The 14,021-nt window shown below is 41.0% G+C and overlaps 2 protein-coding genes across 3 annotated transcripts in view; both read right to left on the bottom strand.

Annotated features, from left to right (window-relative positions):
• LOC134624596 (NLR family CARD domain-containing protein 3-like) overlaps window positions 1-14,021 on the bottom strand; it is a 70,644-nt gene that overhangs the window by 55,407 nt on the left and 1,216 nt on the right. For both annotated transcript variants that reach the window (XM_063469592.1, XM_063469591.1), the window contains exons 3-6: window positions 11,926-12,004; window positions 11,297-11,525; window positions 9,361-11,155; window positions 6,895-7,068 (exon numbers count right to left, since the gene is read on the bottom strand). In XM_063469592.1, coding sequence (XP_063325662.1) covers window positions 6,895-7,068; window positions 9,361-11,155; window positions 11,297-11,525; window positions 11,926-12,004 — 2,277 coding nt within the window. The remainder of the gene's footprint in view (window positions 1-6,894; window positions 7,069-9,360; window positions 11,156-11,296; window positions 11,526-11,925; window positions 12,005-14,021) is intronic.
• LOC135932722 (uncharacterized) lies at window positions 3,237-5,247 on the bottom strand. Its single transcript, XM_065470314.1, has 3 exons — window positions 5,152-5,247; window positions 5,000-5,079; window positions 3,237-4,323 (listed from the first exon to the last, which is right to left on the bottom strand). The coding sequence occupies exons 1-3, from the start codon at window positions 5,152-5,154 to the stop codon at window positions 3,360-3,362; spliced, it is 1,047 nt and encodes a 348-aa protein (XP_065326386.1). The 5' UTR covers window positions 5,155-5,247; the 3' UTR covers window positions 3,237-3,359.

Consider the following 14,021-nt stretch of genomic DNA (forward strand, 5'->3'; position numbering starts at 1 on the left):
TATTAGACAAAGTGCTTGAAATCATTCAGTGTTTCATCATCTGTTCAGAGCTGAAGAAGGTTCAGAATGTAGAAGTTTAGAAAATGGAAACTCCAAACAGCTGAAGCCAACAGGAAGCAGCTTCAAACAGGAAACTGTGCAGAGTTTCAGACTATATGTCCTGATGCAGCCAGTTGGATTTTGGAGATTTGAATCTCTGTTCTGTGACTAAGTCCTTGAATCATTTCTTCCAGTTGGTCCAACAACAGTTTTCATTCCACAGAAAACTGAGAGAAACTAACAGAGTTGATAAAGAATAAAGAGAAATGTGCTGATTTAAAGCCTTTGAAGTGCTTCAGATGATCTCTGTCCACTTCTGTCCACTCATTCATTCATGTAAGCTTCTAATGCAGCTTTGATCTTCACAGTCTGCTTCATGAAACTCATTCTAACCCTGAATGTCAGAGTGTTCCTCCTTCTCTTTCCCATCATTCATGCTGGCAGTGGAGGAGATTTGGATGTTGGACTGTGTTTTGGATGATGTGTGTATGTTTGTGTTGGACTGCTGTCTGTAAAGCAAACACACATTTTGCTTTGGATTTCAGTGTCACACAGACTTTAAGGTGGAATGAAGAGTTGGAGAGTTTCACAGAGAATGGACTCTGTGCACGAGAAAATGCTAACTTCCTGGTTTGAGACCGGATGTGGGGTTGTACATTTCCGGTAGTTTTATTTTCCCGTCAATCGCTACTGCGGAGATGGACTTCAAAATGATGTCTAACAAACAGAAACGGAAAGATCGCTTTAAATTACAAAGAGCAGAAGGTGGGACCGGTCACCATTGCTGTGTCCCGCTGTGTACTGCTGGGGGGAGATTTAACAAGATGTTAAGTTTCCACTCTTTTCCCAAAGATTCTGAATTGCGAGCACAATGGCTGATAAAAATCAGAAGGGACGGCTTCACAGTTACAACCAGGTCTAGAGTGTGTAGTCGGCATTTTGAGACAGGAGAGATCTTCGTGTCTTCCTCTGGTAAGCGTTGTCTTCAGCCGAAAGCTGTTCCCTCCTTATTCCACTGGAATAATTTTTCAAAAAAGACGGAGCGACCCGGAGTTTGGGAGCGCCGACCTCGACCTGTTGATACCGTGGCTATGGCAACCGTAGATTACAACACAGAGGATGAAAACGACGTGTCTGATATGCCCATTACTGGTTGTACTGAGTCTGCTCCAGCCTCCATTCCCCTGATTGAAGACCACGACTATGCAGCAAGTCCTTTGATTGTGGTAGACCGCATTAAATATGAAACTATGTCACGGGAGATTGAGGAGCTTAGACGGCAGCTTGAGTCGTATCATTTGACGCAGGGATTTGGACTGCATCGATTTGCCATATCACCTGAGGACATTCGGTACTATACAAGGTAAGAAATCCTGAAGTTTTCAACTAGTGACCCATGACCTTAATAACATTAGCACACAAATGTGCATTTTAACACAAGGCTGGAGTTGGTTTTCGTTTCTATTCTCATCATTTTAAAAATATTAATGTAACTTACCTCTGATATGTATTAAATTGACCAATAGAAAGTTGTAATGTCATCTGAAATTTAGCAATAGCTGCAGATAAAAAACTATATTAACATCCACCATTTAAATGCAGATTTCCATCATATGAGCATTTGATGGCCTTTTGGAATCTAATCCAAGAGGCAACAAGCAGGATGGTGAGGGTCACCAGTGGTCAGAAGAGCCTTTCCACCAGCACATCCACCGAGAGCCCTGTAAACAGACCGACTGTAAGTTCTACACAATTACTACCTGCTTGATCTGTGTGTGTTGCACATTTTTGTGACTGCAGCAATTTTTTTTCTCTTCCAGAAATTGTTGCCAATTGATGAGCTCTTCTTGTTCCTGAATTATCTGGCAACCGGCTGTACGCAAAGGGAGCTTTGTCACAAGTTTAACATCCACAGAGCTACAGTGAGTAGAATACTTGTGTCATGGTCCAACTTTTTGTACACTTTGCTTGGATCTGTCTCCATCTGGATGGCACCTGGCAGAGTGAGAGCAAACTGCCCCACGGATTTTAGTGGGACTTATAAAAATACCCAGGTCATTATGGACTGTACTGAAATGAGATGCCAAACACCCTCCTCCCTTCTGCTCCAGAGTGAGGTATTTTCAACTTACAAGTCGCACTCCACTTTCAAAGCGCTTATTGGCATGTCCCCCCATGGAGCATTGACATTTGTCTCAGCACTTTTTGAAGGCTCCATCAGTGACAAGGAGATTTTCCGTCACTCTGGCATCACCTCCCTCCTGACACCTGAGATGGATATAATGGTGGACAAAGGGTTTCTGGTAGATGAGCTAGTACCTGGGAAAGTCCATCGCCCAGCCTTTTTGTCCAAGCAAGCTCAAATGTCAGAGTTGGATGTCCTTAGAACCCAGTCCATTGCACGTCTGAGGGTCCACGTGGAGAGGCTCATCAGGAGGGTTAAAGAAAACAAACTTTTTGACACTGTCATCCCTCTCTCCATTTCTGGGAGTATAAACCAAATGTTTACTGTTGCATGTCTCCTCACAAATTATCAATACGGACCACTGGTCAAAAAATGGGTGGTTGATTAAAAGTTTGAAATGTGTGTAGTGTAGTGTATTTAGTGGGAGAAGTAGCCAGTTTTGGGAGAATACTTTACAATTGTATTTAGTTACTGAATACTTAATTCTTGCCTTTAAATGTATTTTGTAGCACATTCCATTACTTTGTCTATTCAGAATACTGTATTCTGAATACTTTGAATATCTTTAGAATATTGTTATTATTTTAAATTCATGTATTTAGTTACTCTCCAAGAATTTAAGTAGCAAATTTTGTTACTTAAGTAAAATTGATCTACAGCTAACACACCCTCTTTCCTGGATAAAGTTAAATAATAAATCACTTGATGTTTTACTGTTACTCTGCAAATAAAACTGCCTTACTTTAACCGCATTGTCTATTGCACTGTTCTGTGTGCGTCTTATTGACTGCAATAGATTTTCTAAAGCTACTAAATACTGTTTCTCTGGAATTCTGAAATTCTGAAAATAAAAAACACATAGATTTCAAATTATCAACTTTATTTAACATACTTTGAGTTTTACAACAGTAAGATATCAGATTCTTTTCTACCAAAAAAAACCCCCATGTTTTGAACACAAACACTGCTGATATTAATACTAACACAAAACTCGTCTGTGTGAACTCTTCACCAAACCCACTTTTATTAACAGCTTTCTATTTTGATCAAAACAAAACAACAAGCAAATAATACAATGGCCCTTGCCCACCATGTAAGTTTATGACATTAAAGTCAGGAATGACAAGCTGCCCATTTATGACACTGCAAGGTATTTGTCCATGTACACGTGGACATAGAACATATCTATCTTAGGCTTCATTGTCTCCATCAAACCCTCATCCCTCTGTATTCTTTGTATGAAGACATCTTCTTGAGTGGAGACTACAAAATCACACCAACTCATACCTGTAGTTAGCAGCTGGCCCTGAACTTGCCAATAATAGGCATGTGTTGGTTTAAGCTGCAATGTCCCTCTGCTGACCTTGAGGTAAGGTGCATCTACATAACTTTTAATGTTTGGACATTTCATTTCTACTAGGCCAAACGGAGGTTGCTCCAAGGGGTCAAAAATGATACCATCGGGTGATGCACCAATCCACGGTGCATCTGGGTGCACCACAAATCCACATTTGTAGTGGTTCACTCGTTTTATCTGACAGTATTCCCAGATCGCATCTGCCTCTAACTCTAAACCCCTCTTCATAGGGCCTGTCTGGTGAGTACCTTTTAAGATGCGTTCAGCCAGCAGCTCTTCAGAGGGTTTGCTCACATGACAGATCTCTCTAAAACGAGATGCAGTCACTCGTGGTCTCCGTACATTATACCAATCGGCACACTCACTCTGCTCTCGCGTAGCACATTCTATGCTCTGGGACATTTCCAGCGTCACCTCCAGACTTTTCATGTGCAGCTGTTGCTTCCTGGAACAGACAAACATGCACTCTGATGGTTTCAGTCTGTAGTCCTGCAGTGGCAATGATGGTGGAGGTGGAGCATTATGAAGAGTCTGCGCTTTCTCTTTGGATGGTTGCTGATAAGAGAGTGGACTTCCTTGTTGCACCTTGCCAAAACGTGACTCCACAAGTGGGATATCGTCACTTATTCCCATGGTACAAATCATCGGCCGGTCAGCATCAGAGAAAGTTTGGTACACTTCAGATACCCGCAGAACCGAGAGGTCAGGAAGGTCCCCGTAAAGGCCTTTGTACAGTTTGCTCCTGGATGTTACAGAAAACACACACACACAAACATTTTAAATTTAAGGGAAATCTACTACAATTACAGGTACAATAATAGCAATGTATGTATGTATGTATGTATGTATGTGTGTGTGTGTGTGTGTATATATATATATATACATACATATATATACATACGTATATGTATATGTGTGTATATATATATATATATACACATATACATATACGTATGTATATATATGTATGTATATATATATATATATATATATATATATATATATATACACACACACACACACACACACTTTACAAATGAACATTATGACTAATGATTAGAGGTGTGAAATTCGAAAAACACTTCCTGAATGATATGTAACAAAAAAGCATAATAATTTTAAACAGATTTTTAGTTTTCAGCTTAGAATTCAGATAGAATATCATGATGTAATAGTGCCACTGGGGGACAAGAAGTCAATTTTCTTATTCATTACAGTTGCCATGGCAGATCAAAACTTTAAATTTATAAATACTGAAACAAGCCATTTTTATTAGTTGCTAGGCCCTAAAACTCACTATATTACCACTAGAATCTGCTTTTTAACAATAATTAGTTTCCCCCCATTCTGTATTAAATATTATTGCCCTAACGAATGTTGTGATGATATCTGAAACCTCATCAGTAGCAAGCACTTACCGCACTCCCTCTGTGGTCTTTCTTGTTTTGGGTTTGGCTGAGAGCACAGCCATCTTCTCAACAGGGCCAGGCTTTATCCCCTATTACAATATGGAAAAAATTAATTATAAAATATCAAGTTACATTAAAAACATTGCGATGATTGCACTCACCATAACTCTGGGCTTATGCCACTGTTGTTCACCTTCAGTGCAGCTCAATATCGGGGGAACGACTTGGACTTTCAACTGCGAATAGTGTGCAGATTGAAACAGAAGAGCAACACAATGGTTGCACAGAGCTTTTCCAGCCTTGCACGTGCAGGAGAAGTGCAGCAGTTGCACAGGCAACGAATCTTTTAGGACCACCTACAAAGTACAATATTTCAATGTACTTAATGTCATCACTTAATATCCTTAGAAAGTATTATCCATGTTTGCTCGATGCATTTATTTCTGAACACCTCCCTGATATGACAGCCTGACATGATCCTATGATACATTATGCACTATATACACTAAACACAATTTCACACTGTCTGTTTTTCATGATCATACGCTGAGTTTGTGAGATTTCTCTGTTTTCCTCATAGACCTGAAGCACTCTGCCCTGACCACCACCTCTCCTGAGACCTGATCTTTGTCAGACACTGTAGAAAAACAACAATTTCAGTAAAGTTAGTAATAGAATAACGTGTTAGTTGGTAAGTATAAGCATAGAAACTGTAATAGAAACATATATAGACCCTTGAAGCAGACATTCTCATTAAAAAAATCAAATAATTGTTGTTTACATCACTCAATGCAAGCAGAACTGCATTACAAAATGAGAAGACACATCGTCCACACTCGGAAGCACATCACTGTATAATCAAATCAAATCAAATCAAATCAAATCACTTTTATTGTCACATCACATGTGCAGGTACACTGGTACAGTACATGTGAGTGAAATTCTTGTGTGCGAGCTTCACAAGCAACAGAGTTGTGCAAAATACAATAATGTAAAACAAGCAAAATATAAAAATGGCTAATCTAAAAAGTAATAAATATATGTACAATATGTAAAGGTATATACATTACTGAATGTGTATACTAAATATGTTTTTCTACGTGTGTGTGTTTGAGTGTGTATATAGTATGTATATACATGTTTTACAAATGAAATAAAGTAAACAATAAAATAAGATATATAGTGACAGTTCTTATGATTTAAACAGGCAAATGTTCAGCATGCAAACTACCGGTGAACAATACTGAAAGCCAGATGTTTCCCCCATTATGTGGATATTAGCGAGCACAGTTAAATACACACATACCCAGCATGTCAACAAAAGCCCTATATAAAAATAAATAAATGAATGATTGCTGTTAAGGGTCTCTACATATTAGTTTTTCCGAAGGATATGTTGTGACTTACCTTCAAAATTATACAGATACTGACAAATATAAAATTTGAATCCCTTTTCTCTTTTGCTCTGAGGCGCGGGGGAAAAAATATCGACAAGTCGATGAACATCATTTACAGTTATATTGGGTAAATGACCAAGACATCTAGAGAAATGTAAATCGCCGCTTAATTCATTCATTTGGTTAACTTGTTTTGGACCGTAAACAAGGCGCGAATAGGACACCGGAAATAAAGCTCCCCACAGGAGTTTCCGCACCGGAAGTAGCATATGCTAACGTGCACGTAGTCTATTATCCAGTGGAGGATTTTTCTTCTTCTTTGAAGGTTTGAAATGTGAACATTGTTCTGCTGCAGTCAATGGACTAAACCAGAGAAGAAGAAAACAGACTTTACCATGAAGATCCTCAGTGTGGATCAGTATAATATCAGCCTGATGTCTGCAGTTTAGTGTCAGCACAACTTTCACATCATATTCATCTCAGCACAACTAAAACATGCTGACTGACCTCAGAGTTTCAAGTCCACATCCTGGACTCTCCAGGAAACCACACAGATGCTTCACTCCTGAATCCTGCAGCTTGTTGGAGCTCAGGTCCAGCTCTCTCAGATGGGAGGGGTTGGACTTCAGTGCTGCTGCCAGATAATCACAGCTGATCTCTGACAAACCACAGCCCCACAATCTGTATAAAGAATGAAAGATGTAAGTTTATTAGACAAAGTGCTTGAAATCATTCAGTGTTTCATCATCTGTTCAGAGCTGAAGAAGGTTCAGAATGTAGAAGTTTAGAAAATGGAAACTCCAAACAGCTGAAGTCAACAGGAAGCAGCTTCAAACAAACAGAAAAAACTCTGAATGTTTCACATTAAAGTTGTACATTTCTCATAAAAACAGGACAAAGACTTGAAAAAGTCATGTTTTTCCTTCCAGGAACCACATGGCTTCACTTTTAAAGGTGAAGTGTGACAGAAATGGACATATTTGAAGTCCAACACCTTTTTCCAGTCACATGATTAAAGCAGACAAACTACAAGCTCATTTTCATTCCAACAAGTCATCTTCTGACCTGGACTAACAACACTGGTCTCTATGTGCAGCTGGCTGTGAGACCAGTGCTCAGGGAGCGTCTACAAAGTGCAACACTGAAAGAACATCACACACTCATTTGCTTCCATCATCCAACCTGAAGAGGAAACAGAGTCGCCTCCCCTTCAAAGTAAAAGCTGCTCCTTTTGGACACAGTATCAAAGAAAGTCTACAGTATAACATGGAAAAGACAGAAAAAAGTTTTGGTTGTTTTTAAATTGTGCAGAAATGAAACTACACTAAGCTCAATTATGTGACAGACATTTCATCCCGTGTCAGTTTGGCCTCATCCTGGGCGGATTATCCAGCACACACTCTGACCACAGGCCCAGGGGCCACGCACAGCTGGGCTCCATCCAAGAGACAGGAAACAAACCAACACAATAATAAAAAGCACCATGTGATCTTCTTACAGCTTCAAGACAAACATAGTAAAAACAGCAGCATATTTGTTTCCTGATAAAATGATGTGACAGGTAGAACAGAGTAAAGTGGTGGTGTTACAGCCTTTCTCCCCTCTGCTGCCGAGGCTGTTAGTCTCTCCCAAACTCAGCTACAGGACTTCCAAATGAATGAAAGCAGCAGAAGTGGCTTTACAAATGAAAGAGGAAGAGGAGAAGAAGAGGAGAGGGAGGCCACCCTGACCATCACTCCAGCTGAAAACATCACACTTCCATTAAAGTTGGTGAGAAAATGTTGAGCAGGATGAGCTGCTGGCTAATCTGGAGGCTGTAGCAGCAGCTCACAGTCACCGTGGATTTCCACTCATGAAAAAGCTCTGGCTGCTTCATTTCTCATCTCACATCAGAGACTGCTGTACTGTGATGCTTCCATATTCCAGTGAGGCCTCCAGAATGATTTCAGCTGTTCTGCACACACACTGTGTGCCCTGTATGGCTCAAAGTCTCTGCAGCCTGTTTTTATCTGCTATCATCAGATCTTCATCATCCTCTTTCACATCCCTCACACACTCTACAGCCTCATCAGCACTGACTTCATCTTCACTGACTGATGGAGCACAACATGAACCTGTGGAGGCTGAAACACTGTCCTGTCAAACATCTCCCCGTCACCACTCCACTTCTGTCAGCCTTTAAATGAACCCTGCTCAAGTCTGTCACTTCTGTTTGGAGCCAAAAGAGGTCAAAGATGATGCCACTACATTCTTGTCTAGAAGATATTAAAGTGTATTTGGTGACACAGAAAAAAGGGTCAAGTTTAAGTACAGTTTGGGTCCACACATGTCCAAACCCTGGTGTGTGGGCCTACTTAGTACTGAGAAAAGCCACTAAAAGAACGCCCACCAGACCAAAGCAATGGTTTTGACTTGATCAGCATTAACCCCGCCCCCTGACTTTGATGGGTGAAGTTGACAAATAAAATGTATTTATGAACAGCGAGCAGGGCCAGGAGTAGCAACGTGAATGAAATAAATACATCATTAAATAATTCATTATCAATATTTTTAATTCATTATGTACATTTTTAATTAATTACTGAAATAAATAATTCATTAGTGATGTATTTATTTAACACAACCATAAAATTATTGCTAGTTTACTCAAAATAAATTGAAGACATCAATAATAAAGGTTAAATTATGATAATGAATACATGCAACTATAACTGATGACATAAGAATTTGGATTTTTAAGCTAAAGCGAAGGTGCTGACTCACTTGGCATGTTTCTCTCAAATCCTCCCTAATAACAATAACATAATTACACTTTAGCCACAAGAGGGCAGCAGCATTAATACAAGTCCCGTGTATATAAAGGTACAGTGATTATATTACAGGGATTTTGACAAAAACAAAACAGAAGTTGATGGCAGTGTGTTTTTCCATAACATACCAACCAAAATAAATAATAAAAACTTTATAACTTACAGAGCTTTTTTAGAGACTTTGACCACTGGCAGCAGCCTCAGAAGAGCCTCCTCTGAAGCAAAGTATTTCTGCAGGTTAAACTCATCCAGATCTTTTTCTGATGACAGTAAGATGAAGACCAGAGCTGACCACTGAGCAGGAGACAGTTTATCTGTGGAGAGACGTCCTGATCTCAGGGACTGTTGGATCTCCTCCAGTAGAGAACGATCATTCAGTTCATTCAGACAGTGGAACAGATTGATGCTTTTCTCTGCAGACAGATTCTCACTGAGCTTCTTCTTGATGTACTTGACTGCTTCTTGATTGGTCTGTGCGCTACTTCCTGTCTGTGTCATCAGGCCTTGCAAACGAGGTTGATTAGTCTTCAGACCCAAGAGAAAACGAAGGAACAAGTCCAGGTGTCCATTGGGGCTCTGTAAGGCCTTGTCCACAGCACACTGGTGGAGAGATTGGAGTTTTGGTTTATCAGATAATTTAGGCCACATGGACGTTGTTTGTTGTTCTTCCAGCAGATTGAGTCCAGAGTTGATGAAGGTCAGGTGGACATGAAGAGCAGCCAGAAACTCCTGAACACTGAGATGAACAAAGCAGAACACCTTGTTCTGGTACAGTTGTTTCTCCTCTTTAAAGATCTGTGTGAACACTCCTGAGTACACTGAGGCTGCTCTGATATCGATGTCACACTCTGTCAGGTCTGGTTCATAGAAGATCAGGTTTCCTTTCTGCAGCTGATCAAAAGCCAGTTTTCCCAGTGACTCAATCATCTTCCTGCTCTCTGGACTCCAGTGTGGATCTGTCTCAGCTCCTCCATCATATTTGATCCTCTTGACTTTGGCCTGAACCACCAGGAAGTGGATGTACATCTCAGTCAGGGTGTTGGGCAGCTGTCCTCCCTCTCTGGTTTCCAGCACATCCTCCAGAACTGTAGCAGTGATCCAGCAGAAGACTGGGATGTGGCACATGATGTGGAGGCTTCGAGCTTTCTTGATGTGGGAGATGATCCTGCTGGCCTGCTCCTCATCTCTGAATCTCTTCCTGAAGTACTCCTCCTTCTGTGGGTCAGTGAACCCTCTGACCTCTGTCACCATGTCGACACACTGAGGAGGGATCTGATTGGCTGCTGCAGGTCGTGTTGTTATCCAAAGGCGAGCAGAAGGGAGCAGGTTCCCTCTGATGAGGTTTGTCAGCAGCTCATCCAATGAGGTGGACTTTCTTGTTTCAGTCAGGATTTTAGTTTTGTTGAAGTCCAAATTAAGTCGACACTCATCCAGACCATCAAGTATGAACACAACCTGGAAGTCTTCAAGCCTGCAGATTCCTGATTGGTTAGTTTGATTAAAGAAGTGATGAACAAGTTCCACCAAGCTGAACTTTTCCTCTTTCAGCACATTCAGCTCTCTGAAAGTGAATGGAAATATGAACTGGATGTCCTGGTTGGCTTTGCCTTCAGCCCAGTCCAGGCTGTATTTCTGTGTTAAGACTGTTTTCCCAATGCCAGCCACTCCCTTTGTCAGCACTGTTCTGATTGGTTCGTCTCTTCCAGGTGAGACTTTAAAGATGTCTTCTTGTCTGATGGTTGTTTCTGCTCTGTCTGGTTTCCTGGATGCTGTTTCAATCTGTCTGACCTCATGTTCATCATTGACCTCTGCAGTCCCTCCCTCTGTGATGTGGAGCTCTGTGTAGATCTGATTCAGGAGGGTTGGGCTTCCTGCTTTAGCGATGCCCTCAAACACACACTGGAACTTCTTCTTCAGTTGGGCTTTAAGTTCACGTTTACAGAGTGGAGCAAATATTTCTGAAGGTAAGAAATTCAGAAACAAATATTACACAATAAATATCACAGCCTTTCAGTACCCTGAAAGGATGAATGTCTATTGGTCCATTTCTTGAGCTATTAGGAAAGATCAATATTCAGTCTTTAGAGAAATTCTCTTACTGCTCTGCAGATGGTCAGCCATCTCATGCTGCTTAAGTCTCCTCAAGAAGTGGAGTGTGATCTTCAGAAATGCTTCTCTGCAGCTCTTTCTTTCATCTTCATCCTCACCTCCAAACATCTCCTCATCCTCCATCTGGCTCTTTAAAGTTTCTGGGTGATCTGGACTCAGAAGCTTCTGGATCTTCTTCAGCTCGTTCTTCACAAACATGGTGATGTTGTCCTCCAGCCGCTGGAAAAGAAGACTATATGAATTAGCCAATGGTAAATGGACTGGTTCTTATATAGCTCTCTGTGATACTCTGTGCACACAAAGCATTTTACACAACATGCCTCATTCAACCAAGCACATTGTTCTGTGCTTAAATACTTTCTTTCACACTCTGATGGATGCATCAGAGGGCAGCTTGGGTTTAGTACGTTACCCAGTACATTTGCCAGCCAGGGTTTCATTCACAAAGCTTCTGACTAGTAGCTGACCTGCTCACCTCCTGAGCTACAGTCACCTCAATCTGACTGAAATCATGGAGCCCAAACTCTGATTTATGTTGGACACACTGACAATCCTCTGGTCCACAAAGTGCAGCACAGAGGTGACTGAAAAGAACAAATGTAAACGTAGTACTACAAACCATAACCACAGAGTCCAGGTGTGTTTGATGTTGCTGTGCAGACTGACCAGTGGAAACCTCTGCTCTCTCCTGCTCCACTCTGTGGAGGAGTAATGAATAATTAGCTCATGCTATGTCTGTCCACACACAGACACAAGCTAAAGGTCCATGAAGTGATGTTTGGATGGCTTCAGTCAATCAGATGACTGTCATGGTGAAGCTTTGCTAGTCCTGGTGATCCCACTGAGAATTAACAACTCAGTTTCCAGATGTCTGTAGTTTTCTGCTCAGTTTCTTTAGTCCCAACAGCTCTTACCATCTCCTGCATAAAGCTTTCCCTCCATGCTCAGATGCCCTGGAACAAGGTGCTCTCTTTATATCAGTGACTGGTTTAAAGGGACAACTTGCAGTGCTCGCCAAACTTTGTGTCAGCAAAAGTAGTTCTAATGTTTATTACACTTTTTACATTTTTACACACACAAATCAATGAACACAAAAACATAAACTTTTCACATATTTTGTTTCACAATGTTACAAAACTCAGTTCACAACTACACAGTCTGATTTACAAAATATTTATGAGCACAGTTTGAGCCGATGTATGTCCCGAGTCTGTGGACTCAGTGGTTTTGTTTTGATTGTTATTGTCTTTTGTTACAATTTCATCCTGATTAAGATTTTCTAGTTCTGAGCTTTTGGTTTCTGTGTTCCCTCTGTACTGTGTTAGTATTGTGTCTCTGTGTTCACTTCCTGTTTTATTTTGACAGTGCCATGTCCTACGTTAGTGTGTCTACTTTTGCTTCCCCTTGTCTGGTTATGTCCAATTAATCCAGCTGTGTCTCCCTTTTCTCATTCCCTGATTGTTTTTTTGTGTATATGAGCCCTTTGTTTTCTCCTGCTTGTTGCCGGCTCGTCTGTGTTATCTCCCCGTGTCTCCGTTTAAGGTTTCAGGTTAGTTTTTTAGTTTTTTCAGTAGAGGTTATCTTAGCTTCTGCACAGGCCATCTCCGCTGCACTTCACCGTTTCAATAAAGCTCACTCACTTCACAGCAGTGTCGGCATCTTGGGTCCTTTATTAAATTCAACATGGCTCGCCCCGCTAGCCGTGACATAAGATGTGAAAACAATATCCAAAAAACATGAGGGACAAACAGGGAATAGTTTTAAGGTGCAGGGCCAACAAACTGAGTCGAGCCATAAACTCAGAGTTGATTGAATAAGCATTTTGAATTGGCTGATCTGAGTTACTTCAATCAAGTCTATGTTCACTTTGAGTTAAGATTATACATGATTAATGTAAAAGAAAAAAGCCATCATCAGCAACTGATTCTGATTCAGCAGCTTTTCAAATCTAAACGGTACCCATCCCTAGCTGGCTGTAGTTAAACCTTTACTTAAAAAGCATCCCTAGACCAGCTGTCTTAGCTAATTATAGGCCAATCTCCAACCTGACAATCCTTGGAAGAGTAGTTGGGGGGAGACAATCAGAGGGGCAGTGTGATGATCTTAGGTTACAAACTACCGCAGTCAAGTCCAGAGGTGGGTAGTAACGAGTTACATTTACTCCGTTACGTTTACTTGAGTAAGTTTTTGAAAAAAAAAAGTACTTTTATAGTACCTTTTGGTGCTTTAATGGCTAACATTAACCTGGCTGGCACACATGTTAATGTTAGCCACTTAAATATTAGCAGTTAGCTGAGGCCACAAGAAGAAGAGGCCCTAGAAGAACGATGGATGATAAGATTAGATTTTCAAGACTAGGCAGAGACGTGTTTTCCTTTACTGTCTCTTACAGAGGAGGGAGCAGATACCAGACGAGGTCACGGAGGTACGGGGAGGATTCGCAGCAGACAGCAAGACTGCCACGTCCATGCGAGAGAGCGATGGCTACAATAAGCTCTGTTTTTGTCTCCCTATATAATGGTGTACAGCCCATTTGAGGGTTATCCTCTCTGTGAAGCAGATGCTTGATTTCACACAGAGGTCCACCAACTGAATTTGATCAGTTATGGAAGGATTTACCTCGACAGGCTCCTTCACTCGCTGCTTTAAACCTGCCTTAAAACACACTTTTACTCCCTGACCTTTGACCCAGTGTGACATGTTGACTCACTACCT

Source organism: Pelmatolapia mariae, linkage group LG3_W (genome assembly GCF_036321145.2).
Source record: "Pelmatolapia mariae isolate MD_Pm_ZW linkage group LG3_W, Pm_UMD_F_2, whole genome shotgun sequence".
Taxonomy (NCBI): domain Eukaryota; kingdom Metazoa; phylum Chordata; class Actinopteri; order Cichliformes; family Cichlidae; genus Pelmatolapia; species Pelmatolapia mariae.

What these genes read in the sequence shown, in the direction of transcription:
- LOC135932722 (XM_065470314.1), bottom strand. An exon ending in AAGACCACAGAGGGAGTGCG is followed by an intron (nt 4,324 to 4,999) that starts GTAAGTGCTTGC and finishes TGTAACATCCAG; the next exon opens with GAGCAAACTGTACAAAGGCC.